This window comes from Vidua chalybeata, chromosome 4 (genome assembly GCF_026979565.1).
Source record: "Vidua chalybeata isolate OUT-0048 chromosome 4, bVidCha1 merged haplotype, whole genome shotgun sequence".
NCBI classification, from domain to species: Eukaryota; Metazoa; Chordata; class Aves; order Passeriformes; family Viduidae; genus Vidua; species Vidua chalybeata.
The window spans coordinates 8,059,115-8,083,984 of NC_071533.1; the positions used below are offsets into that span (position 1 = coordinate 8,059,115).

A 24,870-nucleotide genomic window follows, 5' to 3' on the forward strand; every position below is an offset into this window, starting at 1 on the left:
GTTTCTGTCTTACACATTATGTTACTATTAAGCATTATAGTAATAAATACTCACAATATCTCCATGAAACACTGATTATATAAATAGCATTTTATTTATGTTCAGAATGTCTTTTAGTCCCTTCTTACTACAGTCGTTCAGGATGAATTACAATGGCATAACCAAAGTGTCCCCAGACTTCAGGGAATACTTCTGCAAAGTTAATCCACAGTTCTGCTAAAATGCTCATATTCCACAGTTATATTCACCACCATCCCATGTAGCTGCCAAGGAGTTAGGTATTTCTTTCAATATGAAAATAATCCCCAAATGTTTCCACAAACATTCATGTCATGGGCACTCTTAATCCTGAGTGCAGAGGTTTGCCAACCAAGATACCATTCTACTGCAAGAGAATAAGGGTTTGTATCTGTGGATCCTTAAAAAATAAAATCCCACCAGCTGTGGAGTTGTGGCAGAGCTAGGGTTAAACCTGCCATTTCAGATTCTGATCTAACACCTCAGCCACAGTGGCAGCATTAATTTTATTTTATTTTTGTATTCATTGTAGCTTTTTTTTCCTGTTAATGTTTGCTTCCTTCTTGTGGTAAGAAGGAATGTGCCCAGTCATGCTCTGCCCTTATTACAAGACTGAAGGAAGTTGGAAATGTGGCCTAGATGTTCCCATGTATTGTCATTCCCTGAAAACCCAAAATAGATTACTAATATTTTAGGCTGATGACTAATACTTAGCCATGGTCTGTTCTGCTATCTCTGCTTCATGCTTGAAGAAAATGTGGCTGACTGGTTGAGAGACTGACTCATGAGTTTGTACAAATGTTATTTAACCCAAATGTCCTTGTTCCTAATCCCTGTTAAATAGACAGATAACTCAGAAAGACAGCAGCCTTAACATAGCCTGGGTTTCAGTTATTAGCAAGGAGCAGAGTAGTAGCTGCCTGCTTGCTGTTTGATGCTGCTTCTGTGCCAAACGCTGGTAAACTTCATTGTTTCAGGGGCTCTGCAAAATTAAGTTGTACAGCTTCTAGTTACTGTACCTTTAGCTGATTTGGCAGCTCAGCTGCCACTAGAAACTTAAGCATTCATTAGCATTTCATGAGCCTTTAGACAATATCCCTATCTGTCAGTTCAGTTCTTTCCCTGACAATAGTGTTAATGATTTAAAATATTCAGCAGTGTAACCAGACAATGTCAGCTAAAAGGCAAAATGCTGCATTTGCATTCCCGGTGTCTCGAAAAACCATTTCAACAGACACTGAGCTTAAGGCAGAGAAGCATTTTAATCCTTCCTATGGTGAGTGCTGAAAACCACCATAATGGCCCATGAAGAAAACAAGATCTGGAACTTCACAGAACAGCAAGAAATGTTACATAGAGGAGGGGGAATTATCTAAACTTTATTTTAATTTCATGCAGCATCCCTATACATAACTGTAATAGGAGAGTTTATAAAAGTAGTGCACAGAACACATCCAGTATATTTTACTATTTATGGCATTCATTCCTATGCCTCCACCCTTTTTCAAAATAAAAACTTAGCATCGTTTACATCCTGGGCAGTATGACAGGATGACTTAAAGTAGAAACATGAAGATTCAGATCCAATATTAATTAAGCTTTTAGTGCAGGAGAATCAGTTTTCTTCAGCTGTCATGCTTGAAAATTATTTAGATATTTGTTTATTTACAGTGTCACAGTTACTAAAACTGGATCTATGTCTGGATACATATCTGACATCTAACTTGAAATGTTTGTAGATGTCAAAATCTTCACAAAAATCTTCACATCTATAATAACCTAAAATATAGCCCAATAGATAGCTAAATAAATCTGATTATCATAGATGTACCTGGCCACCTAGGCCAAAATTGTAGGTATAGCTGAAAGGACTTTTCTTTGCTGTTTACTGAAATCTGTTCAACTGCTTATCTAGATAGATATATTGTGCCTGAATCTTAAAGTGGTACAAGTGACAGTGATGATGAACTTTGAGAAAGCAAGAATAAAAATAAAATGGGAGTAGAAAAGTAAACTGCCTATCAGAAGCGTTTTTAGTGGGGTTTTACTTCAACTTTGCTGGTTTTTTGTATGGCTCTCTCTTGTGATTAACATCAGAAATTAGAAGTTCTTGTGTACTTCCACAGATCTCCCCACATGGTGGATCTTCTTCCAATGTGAATGGTGTACCTGAATCCCTCCGTTGCCAGAGTCCCGAAGGTAGGACACCAATAACTGCTGGCAATCCTTGCCAGAATTTTGCTGTGGATGACACTTGCATTAGCACTATTGGATGGTTTCTGGTGACTCCAAATCATTTTCTGTTTGGAGATGTTTGTTACCTTATTGATTCACCTTGGAAAAAAAATTAGCCCAATTCATACATCAAGGCAGTAAAGTTAGGAAATAAATTTTGTTAATTTTCTTTGTCCATTGGTAGCATATTATTGGAGCTTGCTCTTCAATAGTCACTGTCAGGAATTTGACTGATTTTGAACATGACCTGCATTATCACTAGAAATGTTTTTGTGGCTGTATTGAAAGAGAAACCCTCCTCAAAAGAGCTCTTTGTGCTTCAGGTAGAACCACTGGCCAATCAACTGACCTTAGCTAAATTAAACCTTTCATTCCTTATCTCTTTACAGCTAAGTCAGTTATTTTAAAATGTTTTTAAATTTCATGTTGGACAAATGTTTTTTATTTTAAAAACACTGAAATAAGCATCTATCAAAATTACTTGCATTTTGGATGTTTTAGGAGTACCTATAAAAACTTGAAAGAATTCAGCAGATAAAATTTTGGGGTCTTATATGCATTGTAACTGAATCTTATTTGCATTTTTGCTTTGAGTTTGCAAAAAAATAAGTTAAAAAAGTAATTTGAGGTCAGAAAATTTTAGATGAAGGATTTCTAACTGCATTCATTACTTTTAGAATATGCCTATACAAAAACATAGCAAGAGGCTTATTTTTGTGTTCTAAGGTCAAATATCTTTGGGTTCATCTTGTTCCTCTTTACACTTGAGATAAAACCAAGGGAATTGCAGTGGAGAAAACAGCTTACTTTTAAGTTTTGTTTTGCATTTGTGACTGTTTCTTATCTGTGGAGCCCATTGGGGATATATTGCATCCTGCTGACACTTCTCTTCAGCTTGTATTATTGACTTCTATATTTTTTTACAGGCTTGAATGGAAACAAGTTCTCAGGGTCATCTACCATTCTTGAGAAGTATAAAGTGGGGAAGGTGATTGGTGATGGCAATTTCGCTGTTGTAAAGGAGTGCGTGGAACGGTGAGCAAGGAAACTGTTCAGTCCTGCTGTTCATTGTACTGGATAAAGCCCTGTGCATTAACATAAATTTCCTAGACAAATGTAATGAGATGAAAGCGAAGAGCAGTTGCAAAAATATGCACACACTTCAGGAAAAACAGGCATAGCAAAACAGGCAGAGCTTTCTGTGTTCTCTTCTAGCAAAGGGATATGAGAGCAGCAGAGAGCCATGGCTTTTTATCCCACAAACTAAAGGAGGCATCACCTTCTCATGGTGCCTCCTCAGGAAACCCCACAGCTCTTCAAGAAGTCTCACACACTACAGATGGTTGTGGACGACAGGAAATTCTGTGTGGCATCTAAACAGAGTTTGAGAGACCCCCCCCACTCCTTCTGCCTCACCAATTCTGCTGCTGTGGTGCCCCCACTGCCTGCTGCTGACGTGATTTTTCACAGCTTTCAGCATTCTGTGGGTATAGTACTCTTAAAGACGTGCAGTTGTTGGCTGTCAGCCTGTGCTGGTGGCTCCCTTGGGCTTGCTGCCTGTGTTTGGTGGTGTGGAGGAACCAGACATTTCAAATGAACCCTCCAGTATGCCTGAAATATCCTTGTGCCTGATTCCCTGTGGAGTAGGCAGGATACCTTTGCAGACCTGTGCAGTGCTGCTGCTCTTCCTCTGCAAGCTTTGTGTCACACTTTGCTGCCAGTGCAAACGTAACAGATGATTTGACTGTCACTTTCTCAGTGTATTTTTTTTTAGCACCACCTTCTGCTATTTTCATCAACCTGAGAGTTATCTCAGTTTCTTAAATATTATGAGGAATCTCCAATTTGTACACAAATACTGGGAAAACTCAGCAAATGACTGTGAAAAACATAAATGTTAGAGAAACATTCTATTATTTTATCCTCTCCTGCTGGTTTTAGTTAAATTGAAAGAAAAAAATTCAGAATGGAAATATGTCATTCCAGAACTGAGGTTAGACTAACAGGTCTGTAGTTCCTTGGGTCTTCCATCATGCCCTTGGAAATTCAGTGTCAGCAAATGGAAGGTCACTGCTCCCACCCTTGTGGTCCTCTGGCTTAGGAGACTGGGCAGCCCAACTTCTATCAGTGGCACTAGAGACTGAGGCAAACAAAAAAAGCATTCCATGCCTTTGCTTTATCTTACTGTCTGTTAGTCAGGTGACAGTCTTCAGCAAGTTCCAGTGTTTTCTTTTGAGCTCCCTTTGCTATTGACACACGTAAAAAAGCCTTGTTGTCTGACTCAACAGTGGCCAGTTTCAGCCCTAATGGGCCTTTGGCCTCTCCTCTCCCTGTGTGCACCAACCACAGCTCTGTAATCTTGCTGCAAAGCCCTACCTTGCTTCCAAAGATCCTCTTGAGCACCACAAAGAGTTCTGTGCTCAGCCAAGCTGCTTCTCTGCCACTTAATGTTTGGGGAAATTGAAATCTCCCATAAGAGTGAGGGCTACTGATCCAGTAATTTTTCAGCATTACCCACAGAGTAACTCATCAGTGCTTACATCCCAACCAGGTGATCCCAGACATCCCCTGCACCATATCCTTTGTTTTCCATTGCCCTTATCCTCACCCAGAGGCTTTAATGAAAGATAGCAGGTTAAAAGCACAAGCTAACATATTTATTGTCTGATATATAGGCTGTGCATTTTGGAAATCACTTAAATCCCACTGGAAATGGCACAAGGGCTGCTAAGTCACTGAACGTCATTTGTGCTTTTTAGAATGAGGAAAGTGGACTAGAAAAACAACCCTCCAATTATAAAAATTTCAAAAAGGCACAATTCCACTTCAATATCTAGTTATGTATGTGATCAAATCTTTAGTGCAACATTATTAAATTAATTTTACGTAAAATAAGTATACAACAACAATTGCTAATAATAATGATGAAAGAGGAAATGCCAACCTTCTCTTTTAATTCCTATTAATTATACGTAATTTCTGATAGTGTTGTGCTAAGAAGCCTTAGCTGTGGAGCCAGGATCCTGTTACACAGCTACCAGCTGGGATATTCTACAAAAAGAACAAGAAAATAATGTGGTGGTCTCTTTTGTGCTTGTGTGTCTGTATATAAAGACATGAGTCAACAGATGGGCACTGACAGCTCGAGAAGAATCCCAGAAACCTCTCAGACAATGCTGGGGTGTGATGTGCAGGGATGTTAGCACACAAATAGTGTGGGTTATGTACCTTTATTCCATGGGTGCTGCAGTAGAGGACATTTGCAACAGGGATTTGAAGTTGTTGGATGAATTGGCTTTGTGAATGTTAACTCCTCCTGCTCACAGCACGGGTGCAGGAGGTTCCCCAAGTGGATGTTGCTGATCATTTGTTCCCAGGCTTTCTGATATAATGGTGTAAAGTACAAATTGTGATTGTGATTTCCATGCTGCAGATCTTACATTGGGTCTGTAACATCAGAGGGTGGCATTTCACAGATACCATTTAGACAAGGGCCTCTATCTAAAGACCGGATCAGGTTGTAACTATGACAACCTCGCAGATACAGCTGCTCTTCCAGGGCAGGGATTCTCTCCTGCAGTTTTTCAATAATGCATAAATGGAATGTTAGGTGTTAATTCAGTTCCTTTTTTTGTAAGGTGCTGATTTTGACCAATTGTATGCCAAATGCAGTGAAAATCACCCTGGAAGTTTGAAAATATGCCTTTTGCTTTTGTATCTACCTCTTGTTTTCTAGTTGTGTTCTGATGCACACTGGAGTCTGTAGGCACTGGCACAGTACAAAATAGCAGCAACTTGGTCTTACAGCAATTTCATATGATTTTTAATTCATCAATAATATAAATAATAATTTCATGTTTTAAAAAAATAATATTAAATGGTGTTGCTTTTTTTTTCCACTCATTTTCCCCCCATCCGGAGAAATGGAGATTTTTATTGCTTAAAGGGATGAAGGACAAACAAGAGCTCCTTTCTGTGAGAGTGTTTGTTGAAAACAGTAATCCTTTTTCACTTTGTATATGACCCACCCTGTTAAATGTCATGGGACTTTAGATGACTGCTGCAGAATTCTACAAAATACTTTAAAAAAAAAATTGTAATACAAAAGCTCAAAATCAGTGCCCAATAAATTCTACAGGATTTTAGACTATGGCATTTTAGCTCTGTTGAATCCTATTGAATTTTTTACTAGGGTATCACACTTACACATGTATAATTTTATCTTCAAAGCCTACCAGTTGAACAAAGCTAAGTGGAAGACTGAAGGCAAATTTTGCATGTTGCCTTAAAGGAGTGACAGCGTTGTGCCAGGTCACAAAGAAGAAATTGCAGCTGGATCCTGGGATTAATACACCAAGGGAGCTGGGTTGTGGTAGTCAGGGAAACAGGAGGCACAAATGCTGCTGAGGAAACAAAAATCAAACCCAGGTCTGCTCTGTGAATTTTCTGTCAGCAATCTGCATGGGCCACAGCATGCTGTTATGATGGTGTATTTACAGAAAATGCCACAATTTTTCTAATTATTGGCTCTCATGTTTTTCTTGCTTAGATCCACAGGAAAGGAGTTTGCCCTGAAGATCATAGACAAGGCCAAGTGCTGTGGGAAGGTAGTGTACAGCCATTTGCATGTGTACAGAAGCAGCACTAGCAGCTGCTCATTAGTCATAAATGGTGGGTGTGTTTGGGTTTTCTGACTATTTTCAGGGTATCTTTTTAACAAGATGATAACGTATCCAAGAACCAAATAGTAAAAACAGTGAGTGTCAGTCTACTAAATAATAGAGAAGAAACAAGCTAATCGTTGCCTATTTTATTGGGCTGACAAAAAATGCTAATATGCACACAAAATTTATTGGACAATTATCATGTGTAAAATATGAGAGAGGAAATGTGCAGCTATATGTTTATTTATGTAATTCCCATCCCACTCTGCCTCTTATTTTTCTCTCTGTATGGCTCAACATGCTCCTTTTATAAGCAGAACATGGATTTGAAAAGAAATTTTCACAATCATTTCTTTCTGTTTATGTAGTGTCACCTTCCTGTATTAACAAAGATCTCTTGTGTTCTGAAAACTTTCTTTTAATTCAAACTTTAAACAGAAAAATCCAAAATTGTCTCTTCAGGAGAACAGTATCTCATATAGTTCAAGCAAATACCTGAAAGTGTCAGACCTGTTCTTTCCCTTCATACTTCTTGAGTATAGATATTTTTAAAAAGGAAGAAAAACTGCCTCCCCTCTTTTTGTCATAAGGAGCTGTGTGATGCTGTGATGACTTCCTATTAGGAAAAGTCCTCAAACAGAAACATTTTATCTGTGCAGATTTTAAACCACGTATTAAGTGCTAAGAGATGAGGGTTTCATTTTAGCTCATATTCTCTGGGTTTATTTAGAAAATTCAGAAAGAAATCACAAAAATGTGCAGCCATAAGAAAAGGTGCTAGGATTGCCTTTCTGAGATTAAAATGTTGCAATTTCTTTAGCTGTGGAAAGGGTGACCCACTGCAAACAAAATTTTTGGATGATGTGTACAGCTTGCAACTTTAGATGATTTTTATTACTTGTCTGAGTCAGCTGCTTAGGTATCATAAATTGGAATGGTCTGGGGATAGATAATCTATTTTATACAGTAGAGTTTAGAGGAATTTTCTGCTTATCATTCTCCTTGCTTTAAAACATATATATGTAAAAAAAATCAATCCCATGGATGCATAGTTGCCTGTTTTTAAAGAACCGATATTTCTATAGCTAGAGACTGTTGGAAGATGTTTATACCTCTTAGGGCAGCGGCAGAATCATTCTGGAAGAATTACAATAAAGAAAATAATTAAATTTTGCTACAACTTATTCTGTCCTCATTCAGTTCCACAGCCCTGCCTTAAAAACACACATCCAGCCCAAGTTTGGATGATTTAAGTGTTGCTTACTGCTCCTTGATCTTGGATGTTCAGAAATTTGAATCCAATTGACTGTTTGCCGCAAGTGGCTTAAATGATCATTACATAATAATGTCTCTGTAAATAAATCATATTAATGTAGATGGAAACATATATTGCACTATCCAGGAGAACACAATTACGAGTTTTGGAATTATTATTTTTTTACATGGCAAAATATAGTAAGGCAGTGCGGTGGTTGAAAATAACTAGCTACATATTAGTCAGCATTTTTTGAGGACAGATTTTTAAACAGTAGCTCAACAACATTCTGGAGTCTTTTTAAAAATACTGTTTATTTTAGGTATTAATTATGTCTGAGCAGTTTAGTCAAGAAAGCACAGATGAAGCCATTGTGCCTTAGTTGTAATTAATGGGTGTAATGAATCTAATATGTTCCCTCTTCTTTAGGTTGAGAAAGCTGTAATAACATTCTGCTTTTTGCTTGAACTCTTAATGTTAATTTTGAATTTTGAGCCTTCCATCCCTAAGGCTTAGTATGCTGTGGCTGTTCACGTCTGTCTGGTGATGAGATTTAGCATTGTGTTTAACAGAATTGCTTCCTGCTTGTCTGTTTTGTTTTCTCTCCAGAGCACTTTGCTTGGAGCAGGCATATGTTTGTTCAGAGTGACAATTGCTGCTCTTTCAAAGTGAAATTCAAAGGTGTGGTGTTTAACCTGTGTGTGCCGCACTGTTCTCTCACAAAACGAGGTGCACACGTGACACGTGGTTTCTGAGCTATGCAGCCACAGAAAGCTTTGGCAAAAGCACAATGCATCTGTAAATAACCCCGAAAAAGAAGGTGAAGTGGTGTAAGATCTCCAGGCACTGCCTACACACAGTGGATCACATCTTCTCCTGATGCTCTGCTCACAAATGCATGAAGTGCATGCTCCTTGTCAGTGCATTCAACATGGATGAGTTCCCAGTGCAGTGACATGATTTGTTCCCTGCCAGGGTGGAAGGATACTCATATCTGATGCAAACATTGTTTCTTATTTTGCAGAGAACCTAAATACAATATCCGTATTCTAACATTTATAAAGCAAAACTAAAATCATTCTTCATGTGGAAGGGACATGTAATTTTTTTTTGCTCTCCAGTGTTAAAATGTTTTAGAAAACAAGGCATTTGAAACTAATTTCTTCTCAAAATTAGTTCTTCAGAAGAAACTTCCTCAGAAGCACAGGGAAGGGGAAATTGAACTCAGTCTGTCTGTTATTAAGCTGTTGGAGTCACAACAATTTAAGTAAGCTATTACACATTTTGCAGATTGTAAATCTGAGCAGACATATACAATGAATCAAAATCCATAGCCAAAGCACTCAAAATATTTTTTCTTGAATATACTCAATGACTTTTTTAAAAAATAAAGTCCTTAGATACAAATCCTAGGTAATCTGTCCTTGAGTAACCTACACTAAATGAGAGATGAAGGCTGGAGAGGATCAAGAACATGTTAACTGCTGATGAGGGGTGACAGGTTCCAATGATCCAGCTGGGGGGCAGAAAGGTTCTGAACTTAATTTCACCTCATAATACCCACATAAGAATATAACCTGCACGTCCTGAATTGCTGTCATGTTCTGGGGTCTTTTTCAGAGATGCCCTATTCGTTATGTGTGTGAAATATATTTTAATATAAATGTGGTCAATGATGAAATACAAGTTAAGATCCAGCAACTGAAAATAACCTTCTGCTGTATAAATTAATCAGCAAAAAGGGTGCTCACTGATCAAGTGATTGGCTGATCAAAGGAAAAGCGAATTGGCAAATTCATGTTTGAGATAAACTTCCATCCTCTTCTGAACAGGAACACCTGATTGAAAATGAAGTGTCTATTCTGCGCCGAGTGAAGCACCCAAACATCATCATGCTCATAGAGGAGATGGACACCCCAACAGAGCTCTACCTCGTGATGGAGCTGGTCAAGGTAAGGCTCAAGGGGCTTTATTTGTCTTTGAATTCTTTGCGTTGATGTGAAATCTGGGCAATATCTAGGAATGCTAGGATCTTGGGAGACATAATCAAATAAGGTTTCAGTGGCAACCCGCATTTTTAAATCATAAAAATACACCTGTCAAGCAAGTATATTAATGGGATTTCCTTCTCTTCAGTTGTAATTTGATTATTAACACAGATTTGAGGTAATTTTTCAATGTGCACAGTCTAGAGAGAAGTGGATAGGGGGTTTTATATCATGCCTACAATATGCAGGGGTGATAGCGATATGCATTTACTAACAGAACAACTGCATTTAGTTCACTATTCTTATTATTTAATAAATTGTTTTAAAGAAATGAACTTTCTATAATGAATTTATCTTAATAAATAAGACAAATAGATTAAACTCAAGCCATTTTCATCCTGGAAAACCAAAACTCAACAGATCTCACCCATTTTGCTTATATCAAGCAGTTCACCAGAGAACAGATGCTGCTTTCATACATATACAGAGAAAACACAAATATTCTTTTTGCTGTCACCTTGTGAGCCAAATACACGAACAGCATCAGGTTCTAGTCATGATTCTCTTGTCTGAGTTCTGTACATGCACCACAACACTGCGCATCAGCTTGATTGGCATGTCAGATACAAATAACATACAGCAAGAGCAGTATGCAGTAGAGCACGGCTCATTTTTTGAGGAGCACTTTTTATTTCTGACTGAGGCACTGTTACATTCAGGAGTCCCATCTAGAATGGTTGCCAGACTGGGAGACCTCTAAAGGAAGTGTGTAGTTACTGAATACATAATTTCTGTAGCCCACTCATCTTTCCTCCTTTCCAGAAGTTATTTTTATACACTATAGGCTTTTTGGGATTTCAAGACAGTATTTTTTTTATGTTTTAATTCACCACCATCTTGGTCTGTATTTCCTGAATTGCTGCTTCTCTTTGGTGTGCATTGAAATGCTTGGAATGCCACCCACAGCTCAGACAGATCACTCCTACAGATGTATCCAGGGAAACCATCATGGAGACTCCCACATGAAATTTGTTGTAATGACTGAAAATGCTGCATCAGTTACTCACTCACACATTGCTGTGTATTCCCAGAGGAACAGGGCATCCATAAACAGAGCTTGATACATTCAGAAATCACCTGGAAGTTCTGCACTTTGATGTATCTCAATCAGTGGATTCATTTATGTTGGAATGTGTTTATCTTTTTTTCCTCTTCAGCTATATTTATTTGGTATTTCTTGCAATATCTACAGAAATTTGAATTTGCTGAATATTTGTTAGAGGTTTTTTTTTTTTATTATTGGGCTAATTTATTTTCGGCTTTACTGAAAAACAGGGCTGTTTTTCAATATGTTGAAGGTATTCTACTGGTAAGATGAAGGAAAAGGATGCTGTATTCCTGTACCTGTAGGTAGTATAAAGGAGTGATCAAGGGTAGGAAGATCAACACCAGAAGCCTGGAGTACAGTTAAGAACTTAATGTAGATGACCAAAGGCCCAGTCTAGTATCTTGGTGATAAGATCATCTTTCTGCAAAACTTTTTTTTTTTTTTTTCTGTTTAACAGGAATTTGAGCATGTCTTTTGGGAAGGAAGCTTTTACATGTTTAGGGGTATTTTTTTAAACAAATACCATCTTAATTATTTTTTTAAACAATGCTTTCTTTCCTTTCCATTACATAGGGAGGAGACCTATTTGATGCCATCACTTCATCTACAAAATACACAGAGAGAGATGGGAGTGCCATGGTCTACAATTTAGCCAGTGCTCTCAAATACCTGCATGGTCTCAACATTGTGCACAGAGACATCAAACCAGAAAATCTTCTGGTACGTCCCATTTATTTTCCAGCATCTTCTCTTACTTTGTTCTCATTAATGCAAATGCTTGTGTAGAAATGTCAAGGAGCACAGCAGAGAACAGCAGGCATATTAATTTAGAATAGTTATGTATGAAGTAAATCTTTTGCCATGAGATAGCAATCACTGTAATGCAGGAGAGCTGTGCTCAAACCTGTCCTTAGACCTATCTTTATTTACAGTTTGATTGGCTGCCTTTTGGATAAGCAGGAGTATTGTCTCACAAAACAATGACTTTTAAAGCTATGCCAATGAATTATTTATCAGTTTGCAAGTGGGAGAAAGGTGGACTGAGAGCCATTTCTTCATTTCTTAACAATCCTATGGTTACCATCTGAAGCCAGTGTTTTTTTTTTTCTTTTCACTGTCATTGTAGGACCATCTTTCTGATGGTTTACCAGAATTCTGGCTGGGAATTAACCCTTTGCATACGTTTATTTTTTTCTTAGGCAACTGGCTACTTCTGTTTTCAGCAGAGATGTAAAATAACCGTGTTAACAAGAATTACCATGAAGTCTGCTTTGGGAACTACTTATTCCCCAGTCCACAGAGGGCATCATTCCCATTCTGTCCACAGAATGGGCTCAGAGTGTGCTGTCCCACTTACCCACAGAGGTTACACTTGTGCATTACATATTGGATATTAAGTGTCACGCATTGCACCAACAGGACCATAATCTCCCCTGCTTGAGGCATTTCTTAGAAGTCTTTTGTGGTGTTTGTCAGTCCTGTTTAATGAGTTCAAACCAATAGTAGGAGTCACAGGTTATCCCGCACTGGATTTTGAAGTATAACAAGGACAGGGCTACAAGCTGAAAATATTTCCTAATTAATAGTCAATTCTTTCCCCAGTAATTCCACTGACAGTGTTTAGCAATTTAAATAAACCCTCAAATAAATTAGATTGTTTAGCCAAAAGAGGCATGGGGGGAGGCTTCTCCTGGAAAATGTAGTCACAGCAACATGGCACTCGAGAGAAAAAATGAAGGTGGAAGTCTCACATACTATTAGTGTATCTCCAAACACAGACAGTCCAAAGAAATTTTAAGCTCTCATTAGAGATTGAATCAGTTATAAATAGGCACAAATGCCCTTTCTGCCTAGAAAGCCTAAAGAGATTACTCAACAGATGCAAATCTTACTCACTGTGATTGACAGCAGCAGAATGTTGAGATAGCATCCTGGTATTGAATGTAAATGCAAATAATTCCCATCAACTGCTACCTGTAATTGCACATTGTTGTTTTTTTTTTTTTTTTTGCACAGGGTCATCCAGCCTGTCTGGATGGGAATTACATTCCCTTTGCTAGTCATGCATTTAAAAAATGCAAACCCTAAGAGTAATAGCTGGTATAAAAGTGTTATATAAAGGAGAACAAGTGTTCCCATTACTGATATGAATTACACAGGAGAACGATGAAAGGTATTGCAGTGCTCAGTTGTTTGAGGAAGGCAAATAAATTCAGCCATTCTGGAGATCATGGAGTCCTCCGTTTTAGAAACTTTGAAATCATGTCAATTTTATATTTTACTTTAAGAGTGAAACTGAGATGAATTTATTAGGGGGATGTTTCCTTTGTGTTGGTCTGGTTTGACGTATTCCTGCCATCCCTGTTGCACAGCACTTTTCTTTCTATTGCAATTCAGCTTCTTTCAACAATAAAATGACTCAGTGCTAGATTGTTTAAAGCCTTTTGGTAAGGTGCAGTTGGGTCTGCACAGAAAACTAAACTGAATTTGCCCAGACCAAGCACAGGGAAGACATTTGCTGATTAAATTGCCCAATATGCTGACTAGAATTATGCTAGGATAACAAGATGTTAAACAAATATGATTGTAGCTGCCAGTCCCATTTTAACTCTAGGTCCCAGTCAAATGAAAGAAGAGTATTATATTTTACTGAATATATTTAAAACTTCTCAACATTCAAGGACTGAGTTTTCTTTTCCACATCTAGTTGCTCAAGGCTGTGTCATGGTCTGACCTACATAGCTGGCAGACAGCTCCATTGAACATTTGCTTCAGCTGCAATCAATGGGAATATCATTTTTTCTCTTTTTGCCCTACAGGACTGTGGACACTACCTCTTTTTCCCATCTTCTTGGTGTGATGATGATGATTTCCCAAAGAAATTAGAGGATATAAAAATGCAGATGTTCTTCTCCTCATTCTGTGATAATTTCTCTGATTCTAGGTGTGTGAATATTCAGATGGAACCAAGTCTTTGAAGCTTGGAGACTTTGGACTGGCGACGGTGGTCGAAGGCCCTTTGTACACTGTCTGTGGGACACCCACCTATGTGGCTCCAGAAATCATTGCAGAGACAGGGTGAGCATGACTTCCTACAACACAGGCCTGGTAGCCACTCATTTTTGGCAGGTTGTAAGATCTAAATGCTCCAACAGGCCGGCCCTCCATTGCTTTGTAACCAAACCACCCAAGGGCACCACTCCCAGTTCTTCCAAGAGGCCAGTATCTTTGCTCTGCCTGCTCCCAGAATTTGCCTTTGCCTCCTTTCCCACCTTCCCAGGACCAGCTCTGGTGCAGTGGAGTCCATTGGTTTGTGCTCCCTGCCTCACCTCAGCATCCAGAGTCCATTGTACCACCCATGGCAGCTGTTTAGGAAGAACAGAGAGGCAAAACACTGTGTTTGCATTAGAAATGGAATCATTTATATTGGAAGAGGCTGCAGACGTCACCTAGTCTAAACCTGTCCTCAGGACAGTTCTAATTAGATTATGTTGATTCAAGTGACCCTTTTGGGTGACACATCCTGTTTGATAACAATTGAACAACCCCATTATTCTGTATTTAACAGGTCATTGCATAAATACAGGAAAAAAATTTAAAAAATATAAACTTACACCAATGACAGATTTTCATAAGTCCCCTCTCCTTTTAGACCTACGAGATCTCCATTCCATGCTCTGGCTGACTCTTGCCATAGCTGTAACCACTCTGAATTTCCTAATGGAGGGAGGTTTTGTTGTGTTGTTTCACTCCTTGTTCAGTGCATTTGTTGCATTGAGAAACATTTCACAGCTGCTGTCAGCTCTGGTGTCAGAGGGCACCTCATCTGCATACTTGAGATTTTGACAAACTGAATGTACTGAATAGGAGAAAAGGCCTCTTTTTGACCTCCAGTGTTTTAATTTCTGTGCTTTAAAAGAAAAGTGCAGCTCTTCTTCCCCGTGTTACTCACTGAAGAGGCTGGAGAATTGGTGTGTCTTGTTGCTTAGCAACACATGATAACCTTTGAGAGAGTTACTTCACTGCGGGGACTGAGAAGGCACATCCTTGTCTTTAACCATTAGTGGCTCTGGATTGGGAAACCTGGATGCTGACTTGGATTTGAGTATATTCAGAAGACCCTGGAGAGCCTTGAGGCTTATGGTAGAGAAAAAAAAAATCATAGAATCATGGTTTCTTAAGGATTGTAAAGGTGTGAAGAAAAAGATGCTCAGGCACAAAATACATCACCCCATTGGTAGCAAGTAACTTAGCACAGATTCTCATGTAATCCTGTCAGCATAATTTATTTTTGATTGGAATGACTCTTTTTTTGTTGTTCTTATTAATTCAGCACAAGTAACACAGACTTGTTTTCTCAGGTATGGCTTAAAGGTGGATATTTGGGCTGCAGGTGTGATCACTTACATCCTGTTATGTGGATTTCCACCTTTTCGCAGGTGAGTGTCAAAGGGAAAACCAGCAAAAGCAATCAAGTTCTTTCAGAGCAAGTCTGACCTTTCTCCCTGCAGGAGGCATCCTTGGGGGAGGAAAAAAGGTGGATCAGATTGATGTGTTTTCCTCACGGTTTTGTTCATTTCTTTGAGTGGCTTTCACTTGTCCCTCATTTTAGGTTTTGGGATCACTTTTTAAAATATACTTTCCTATGGGGGCAGGTGCTTTAGTGCTATGTGGGGTGTGAGGGCAGAGCTGCTTTTCCTTTTGTCTCCACGCGGATCCCAGCTCCGCAATCCACGGGCAGGCGCTGCCCTCTGCCGTTGGCGGAGAGCGGTGCTGGGAAACCAGGAGAGGGGAAAAATGTGCTTATCCCACCTTTTTAACCTTGTGCCACACTATGTCTCAGTTCTACTGAAAATCAAATGGGTCTTTTTTTTTTGCTTTTTCTTTTTTTTTTATTTTTTTTTTTTTTTTTGCCAGAGAATAAGAAGGAATTGGCACATTTTAATAGGGAATTCTGCTCTTAACATATAAATTACTACTAATGCAGGGCCTGTTTGTTCATTTCTACAGTAAAATACTGTAAAATAGTTAGGTTTTAACTAAAGCACCTCACTGAACAAAAATATCTTGCAAACAATACAATTATTGTTGATGGAAAAAATAGTAGTTCAGGTATTTGGGTTTTTCATGTGGTTATTTCACATTTAAAGCTGAAAATGTGTTTTGAAAGATACATTGTATCTTTCAACTAGCAAATGTATTCTTTGATTAGAGTTTTGAGGGAGGGCACAGAGAATGTCCATATCATGCTAGTAGAAGAACCAGGTTATAAGTGAGATTAATGAATGTGTGTTAACTATGCAGCCCCTACTCTAGCGGAAAAGTTACCTCAATGTATTGGCTCAGAAGAGCTATCACTGTATAAACTTGCAAATTATGCATTTCTAGTAGTTATTAACATAATTTCTGTTCCATCCCAAATCAAGTTAAAATTCCCATGACAAATTGCTTTTTCTCTCATCATGTTTTTTGTTACTGCTGTTTTACAGTGAAAACAACCTTCAGGAAGACCTCTTTGATCAGATACTTGTGGGGAAGCTGGAATTTCCCTCCCCCTACTGGGATAACATCACTGATTCAGCAAAGGTACTGATATTTTTTCCCACCTGAAACAACATTTCTGACAAGCTCCTGTGCAGCCTGTGCTCAGTTGGGAAGGCAGCCTGGAAGATGCAGAGCAGCCCAGTGCCCCAGCTGCTGCACCTTTGCAGTTGGTTTAGCTGAACAGCGCTTGATGAATGCTCAGGTATTTCAGGCTGCCATGGTTCTGCCTGAGCAAAGGTAGCAAAATGCCAGCTGCATTCAGGGAACGTCACACGATACCCAGTTCACTTCATGATGCACTTTACAGCAGGTTCAGTGCTTCAGCTGTAAAATAAATGTCTCTGAATTTTTCCCTTGTCAAGCTTTAAAAGAAAAAAAATTATTGCTCTGTGGATTGGTTGCAGTACCCATTTCTTCCTATTTTTACTTGAGGCATTTATTGGAGCTTTTCAAGAGTTGCAGCCATGGCTAATTGCCACTGCCAGCAGTTCTGTGATCATTGCAGTTTTGTTGAAATTAATTGTTGTTGTAGGACTGAGATTCAAGTTGTAAGCTCCACTTCTCAGGTTAATTCGTTGAAGTGCTCTGAATAATATGTGAGGACTTGCTAGCAAGTGGAGGTGTTTTTTTATCTGGCCAATGACAAGTTGAATTTTTTTCTGCATTTTTTCTGCATTTTTTCTGCATTTCCCAATGGGTGTTTATCCATTTACCAACATTTCCCAAGTCCTAGTCATCTGGCACATTTCCAGACAAGCATTCTGAACAAACAAGGTCCTCAATCTCGGTATTCAAGGTGATGTCTCACTTCAAACTTCCACAGATTAAAGAACTTGGCTGGTTGGTAAAGCTCTCAGTTAGGTGTGTTGTTATTGTCTGCTTGAAGAAACCATTTCCCGAAATTGAAGCAATGGACAGTGCCCTTGAAATAATCTTGATAAGAATATGAAGACTGATAATTTGAGGCTATAAAAGTTTTTTTGAGGAAGAGACTTGGCTCAACGTCTTTTATTCTTCTGCAGCAACACAGAAGAGAATGTTTTCAAATAATTTCATCAGGTTCTTGACTTTCAGGTGCAGATTCTTGTCTCTGATTTGTGTTTTTTTATGTAATGTTACTGAGTGCATGTGCACTGCCCAGAGAGCATCTCATCTCTCCCACATTTGTTTTTGTTATGGTCATGTGCATGGATATATATTGAACACAGTGGAATATTAGAGCTGATTTTTTTAGCATATCTTTTTAATTTGTTTTCAATAGACTCAGTGAAACATGAGTATAGTGAAGAAGCTGATATCAAAGACACTGCCTTGCAGACCCTTAATCCTAAAGGGCAAATTTAAGTTCCACTTAAGCCACGCTGGTATCACTGCTTCTGCTATCAGCTGGAGTTGGTTTTTTCCATCCAGGTATCAAGAAGATTGCACTGAGAAGAACTTGGTGCAACATTATTTTCAGTTTTAATATCCTTTCCCACTCCCTTCAAACTCCTCTTTTTTATTTTTTCAATGAAGGAGTTAATCAGTCTGATGCTACATGTGAATGCTGAAGCCCGGTACACAGCAGCACAGATCCTAAGCCATCCCTGGGTGTCAGTGAGTAAATCACATTTCACTTGTCTCTAATTTGACATTAAACCTGTAAATCTAACCATTAACATGTAGTATTCAGAAGAAGCAGTACATATATATTTGCTAATAGCAAATGTAACACCTAATTTACCATAGACACTAAGCTGATGCCTGCCAGGTACTTCATCTTCTCAGGCAGCAGCAAAGGGGAACACCAAAGTGCATTGCTTATTGATTTAAAATCAATTAATTATTAATAAGTACTACATTTACATGGAGACAGTCAATGCTTATTTTCAGACATGTTCTAAATGTTCTGAATATGATCTGTGGAGTTTCCTGACACAAGAGAAGACAACTCTTAACAAGTGTATCTATGGATAACAGCTCCTCTCAAACATATTTATGATACTTTATAACATGTGATTATTTGAAAGAAATCCAAGTGAAAAATATGCTTTTAGTTTTTAAGATTATTTCAAGCATGTTATTTTTAACTTGCTTGAATCAAACCTGCAGCTTATAATTGTGGGAGAAATCAATGCACTGGAAGTGTCACACGCCATTTTAAGAAACAGAAGTTCATTCATAAAACAGTGAGTGATTGCTCTGTTCCTCTCCTCTGGAATTGTGTCTCATGTAGCAGAGTGTGTTCACTTTTGGTCTGCCTCTCTGAATATTTACAAGGCATTAAAAAGCAGAAAGTACCCGATGATAAAAAACTTTTTGTTTTTTTCCTACCTTGAATACTGTGTTCTTTCTTATGCAGGATGATGCTTCCCAGGAGAATAATATGCAAGCTGAAGTAACAGGTAAACTGAAGCAGCACTTTAATAACACCCTACCCAAGCAAAATAACACATCTGCTGGGGTTTCTGTCATCATGGTAAGAGAAATGAACATTTTTATACATTGGTAGTATACTCTGCATATTTTCCTGACAGTGCTCTAGAGCACATGTGGTGCAAGAATAGCAAACCCAAAGCTAGAACAGTCTCTAATTCTAGTCTTTATTGATGTGTAATGTGGATTGTCTCATTGCTTGAGAGCAACCAAGTCTATCACAGTGTGCTGCCCAAGAGATAAAAATGAGCTTTCAAACAGAAACATGTGAACACTAAGTAGGTGCATGTTAAAATGAAGTTTATTAACAATTTTTTATCATACTGCTCACCTAGTTAAGTAGGGTCTTCCTCGGTGCCTGACCAAGTATTACTTCATCTTGAGCAGTGTTGTTCAATACTACCTGTGCCAGGAAACCAGGATCCATTCCAGAAATTTCCTCTCTTCCTTACTGGGGCCTGTCCTTGTCTGATGCAAGGATGGCCACTGCACACAAAATGCATCTTCAGTAACTTAAAGAAAGTAAAACCATCCATAGTAACATAACAGGGACTTCCAACCTCACCCTCCTATCACTATTAATTACTTTCAAAGTCCAGACCACTTATGTTAACAAGGAGAATTGTTTTAATCCTCTGAGAACCAGCAAACTTAAATAAAATGTTTCTGCCTACATCTCTGTCTTTGCAAATACATTTATGTGAGTTAAATAGGCAAACAATTTAAATGTAGGAAAAGTGATAACATAAAATAAGTCAGGAAATGGATTTCAGGTTCATGCTCTTGTCTACATTTCATTTGACAGTTTGACTTGACAGTTTGAGAGGGACTTCAGAGCTTCATTCTTTATACTGTTGAGACTATGGATAAGCCTGAAGCTGAAAACTGGTATAAAATGCACTATATGTAATAAGAGCAATTTTAATTCTAACTCTCAGCCCCTCTCCAACTTGCATGCCACTTAAGCCTGTCTCAGATCTCTGACACAGCGTAGCTTCTGGCTTCCTATTGGTGTGAGTTTTTTCTGTTAGCTACTGACACTCCTTCAGCCAGGAAAGTTCACCTCATTTTACCTTTTCCTGCTTTATTTCCTTCTAACAGGTATGGAAGGATGTAAATGCATAATTATTAATTGCTGAATGCAGCTCCCAGTTAATGCTGAAAGGAAAAGCAAAATCTTGTTCAAAACACTGTGATCTAGTGCGGGTTAAGCCCCCAATTTGTTATTCTTGCCCTGGTTTACCTTGAGCATTGAAATTTAGTTACCTTTGTGTTCAGAAGTTCTTCACTTGCTCCAGCACTCATTGCTTACCAACATTCAGCTTCAGACATGCACTCTTTGTAATTCTTGTGTATTGCAGTGCATTGCTCTCTCAGTCCACCTGCACATTCACTGGAGCCCCTTTAGCATTCCCTCATTCCAACACTGTCACCTGGCCCATGCAGATAATACCATCCTGTGGCAGATAAGTAAAACTGCACATCCCCAGTTCAATGTCCTTGCACAGGAGCCTCCTGCTGCCCCCAAAAGCATGTTGCTCTTAATTCATTACTGATTTTTTTTTTGGTCAATTAAGAAATGTTCTGTAAATCTAAATTTGTTGCAATTGTGTTAGTTCTGCTTAAAGTAAGTCTAGTTTCTGTCCCTTGCTTCCTTCCTTTTTTCCTCCTTTCCCAATGCCTGCATTGCTTTCCTCTGAGTAGGTCCAAGGCAATGGTACGTACTAACGGCGATGCTTTGTTCTGCTGCACAAAAAGTACATGGTCTCCATTTGTAACAAGAAAGGAGAAATAACTAAGCCAGTCTGTAGTGGAAAAAGCTGTACAGCCACACCAAACCAGAAAAGGAATACCTTTTAAACACTTAGGAAAAAAAATAGTTCTGTCTTGAGTGATGCATATCTGAAATAGGCTAAAGCAAACACCAATACAACAATTTTTTACTTCCTCAGACATGTCTTGGTTTATTCTCCTGGCAGTCATTTTGTGCATGTCTATATCTCACTGTATGTAAAAACAGCTAGAAAAAGATGAGAACCCTTTGAAGACACTAAAAAAGAACTAAACCACTGAACTAGACATTGTTTCTATTTAAAATTGACACTTCCTTTAGAGCCAGACATGAGAAAATCAATCCTAGATAAATAAAATACATTCTTGCTTAGCAACAGTAAAATTAAAAAAGAAAGCCCTAAACTGCATTACATAGCAATGTAAGCAATGTACTGCTGCTATGAGGACAGCACAGGAGAAAACCACTATCAGCATGAACTGAAAGCATGTCCTTCCCCTTTTAAATAACTTTACCTGCCACTGAAATAGCAGAAACCCCTATTTACAACTTTTTCCAGCAAGAAAAAAGGTAATGCAATGGTGTCTTGATAATGATAAAACTCCTTTAGACTTTTAGACGATCACTAATCTCAAAAGCTCAGACCCATTTCAGCTGCTCCTTTCCTTGCATGCTCCCTTTGCAGTGTTGATTGTCAGTAGCAGAAACTCAGTTGTGGACTACGGAATTTTCTCCTTGTACCTCTCTATGCAGGGAGGCTAGTGATGTAACTTGAGTTTAAAAAAACCCAACAAAACAACAACAACAAAAAGAGAGTAAATACCTTGTCTCTGCTGTCCTTGATGACTTTGATACAATAAACACATCTGGAAAAAAATGAACTATGCTAAATTAGACTTGTGTCAGAAAATTATTTCAGTATTAAATACTTCAGTGAATAGCATATTAGTCAAACCCAACTAAAAACACATAAATTTTTTCATTACTAAAGCAAAAAATAGTAATTTTTGAATTACTAATTCAAAAATTAATCAAAAGAATAAATTTTTGAAAAAAAGGCAGAGCACCTGACCTTTGCAATCAGCACATATCCTTTAGAGGGCATGGAAATTGTTGTCTTCAGCAGATGTACCACATACTCCAGATACTTGACCTATTCACTACAGAATTCTCAGTTTTCATTCCAACCTGTTGCTCCCTTCTCCTATAAACTCATTTTTAAGTACAGAGTTCAGTAATTATGCCTTTTGCAACCATCAGAGGTCATTTGCCTACTCTCCCCACTAAGCAGAAAATTAGGCCCTTTTCTTGAAAAAAGAAAAAATGTTTAGGTTTCCACCTGTCATCTTCCCCAGGGGCTCCCCTTCTGTACCGCGTGGCTTGTTACACGAATTGTATCACTGAGTTCTCAGTAAGCATCACCTGATTCCTTGTGTCTGCAAAAACATAGGTACATAAATTTTGCTAGTAGTTACTATGACAAATTCCTTCTCTATCACAACCACTCGTGCCATCTTTTTTTCCACATCAGACTTGCAAGACAAAAATTTTAAACCTGCAGCATCATGGCAGGTATACATCTGGAAAAGAAGTTTTCCTTACATTTCCTAAAGTCAGCACCACAAAATTTACACAATTCATTATAAAAATGGATTCCAATGTTATTTCTCCTTTTTTATCCTGGCTGTATTGCATGCAATTTACGTCTTGTAGATTGTTTTAACCCTTAAGACAGGGCTGTATTTAAGTGTTGTTTCATGTTTTGCCTTGGGTTTGTTTTGTTTGTTTGTAGAACACAGCTCTAGATAAAGAGAGTCAGATTTTCTGCAGCAAGCGCTGTCAGGACTCTGGTAGAGCTGGAATGGAGAAAATTTCTGCAATTGCTGCTGCAGCTGCTGATCCTCGTGTGGCTGGGTCCGAGCCCCTCCTCCCTGCTGCTCCTGAGCCACTCCGGTCCCCCAAGCTGCCTTCTCCTGAGCTTGCTGGGGATCAGCCTGGTGCTTAGGACTGGGGAAAACAAATCCAGCTGAAGCTCCCCAAACTCTGGCGACAGTTTTCTTCATTTCCCATGACTGTTTTCAGTTTGTGTGCATCTCTCATGGCGAGCCCCAGCCAGATCTGATCCTCTCTCTCATAGGGGGTGAACAAACCACATCTTGGAAACAGCAGTAGGGGAAAGACTCTGGCAATGTTAGGTGGTTTTTTAAGTTCTCTGTGTCAATAATTAACTCAATTTCACACAGCCTTGGGCTCTGAATAGACTAACTTATGGTGTAGCTAACCATATTTTTATATGAGCAGTGAGGTGGGGAACAGTTACCTGGCCTCACATCCACCAGCAGGCCCTGTTCTGTTCTTCTGATGGGAATTTTCAGAGAAGTGGAAGAGGCAGACAAGGGAAGAAAACTTCTATTTGCCTTCTATTCCAATGCCTCTATTTTTAGCCAAGTTTCTACTAAACTTGAAGAGGCAAATTTTCATGAAGAATTTTTTAGTGGACTAACTGTAAAATATCATGAGACAAACATTTGGAGACAGAGAGGGAAGGATGGATGTTTTCCATCAAGTTTGTTATCTGACTTGCAGGTAGGGTAGTGTTTAGATAATATGAATTTAAATAAAGTAACTTGGGATGTAAACATGAGCAGTGGACATTTATTTGTTACAAAGACTGGAGTGAAGGAAGCCTTTTTGCTTTAGCCATTTTCTATCCTAACCACAAGTGTCCCATCCACACCTTTCTCCAGGGTCAGACTACCTGTTAGATAAAAAAATAAAATTATTTTGGGTCTGTGAAGGGAAAGCCTGCTGCATGTTATCCAAGCTATGATGAGCTGAGCAGCTCCTAAGTCTAGGACAAGCTGATAGAGGAGCTGCCATCAATAGCCATCAGAGGTTTGTCAGTGCTATCCCCCTATTCACCTGGTGCAGGCACTGGAAACCAGGATTGGGAAATAGCTCTCCTTAATCTGCAGTCACAAAATAGACGAGGTTTTCTCTTTACCATAACGCTTAGTTCAATAGAGTATGTATTCAGCTTAATTCTTTTCCTTTGCTCGTTCTTATGAATTGGTCATAGTTCATTTTTCTCTTAGCTATACTTTCTACTAGAATTGTAAAAGAAAGACCTGCAATAAACTTTCTTCATTAAAAAAAACAGAATACAAAAAGTTATTCCTTTCTTTGAGAGCACAGTTATTTTGTCAGTGACACTTGTCTTCTTTCCCCTGAAGAGACTGAACAACTAGATGCCTACCAAAACAATTTAATAGAATTAATTTGAGGGATTCCCATAAACTTCACTGTTTTAAAGTTCATTGCTTCCTATGAAAGCCATGATTAAACGCGGTTGTTTTACCTTCTGAAGAGCAATTAAAGATCAGAAAGTGCCAAGTGATAACTTAAGGCCATGGCAACTGAAAGATGTGCAACACCTTGGCAAGAAGACGGTATTAAAGGTAAGAACACATGGCATGTCTTAAACTATGATAAAAAGGTTGGGCTACAACCAATCTTTGCTAATTAACTTCATTGTGGGTTCCCTGGAGTAAGTTCAATATACTTGAAGAGTATGGGAATAGCCTTTCTGTAAAATAATTTGGGTTTTGGTACTGTGCAAAAAGATGAAGCTATCACTCCAGCCTTAATCAGAAGACAAAGTTCTGATTCTGGTAAGAGTCTGTAGCTGGGTGCCTGTGTGGTTGGTGATTTCTGCAAGAAGTCTCAGACTCTAAGTAAATAGAGATGGGTTGCTGGGAGATGTGGTGGTTGGAAGTCACATAGGGCATAGCGATCATGAAATTATAGAATTCTCGATATTTGGTGAAGTCAGGAGGAACATTAATAAGACT

At 38.6% G+C, this 24,870-nt stretch overlaps 1 protein-coding gene across 5 annotated transcripts in view; it reads left to right on the forward strand.

The window, feature by feature from the left end:
* The window catches only part of DCLK2 (doublecortin like kinase 2), an 81,011-nt gene extending 56,818 nt beyond the window's left edge, over positions 1–24,193 (forward strand). For 2 of the 5 annotated variants that reach the window (XR_008430346.1, XR_008430347.1), the window contains 12 exons: positions 2,145–2,217; positions 3,180–3,288; positions 6,803–6,860; positions 10,005–10,124; positions 11,842–11,988; positions 14,213–14,346; positions 15,630–15,707; positions 16,758–16,854; positions 18,328–18,408; positions 19,154–19,270; positions 20,033–20,115; positions 22,812–22,896. Coding sequence is in view for 3 of the 5 variants with exons in the window: in XM_053939903.1 (XP_053795878.1) it covers positions 2,145–2,217; positions 3,180–3,288; positions 6,803–6,860; positions 10,005–10,124; positions 11,842–11,988; positions 14,213–14,346; positions 15,630–15,707; positions 16,758–16,854; positions 18,328–18,408; positions 19,154–19,270; positions 22,812–23,024 (1,227 nt within the window). In the remaining 2 variants the exon portion in view is untranslated. Of the gene's footprint in view, positions 1–2,144; positions 2,218–3,179; positions 3,289–6,802; positions 6,861–10,004; positions 10,125–11,841; positions 11,989–14,212; positions 14,347–15,629; positions 15,708–16,757; positions 16,855–18,327; positions 18,409–19,153; positions 19,271–20,032; positions 20,116–20,931; positions 20,945–22,811 lie in introns of all 5 variants that reach the window. The other 3 variants (XM_053939903.1, XM_053939904.1, XM_053939905.1) reach the window with 2 other exon arrangements.
* Positions 24,194–24,870: the final 677 nt, after the last annotated feature.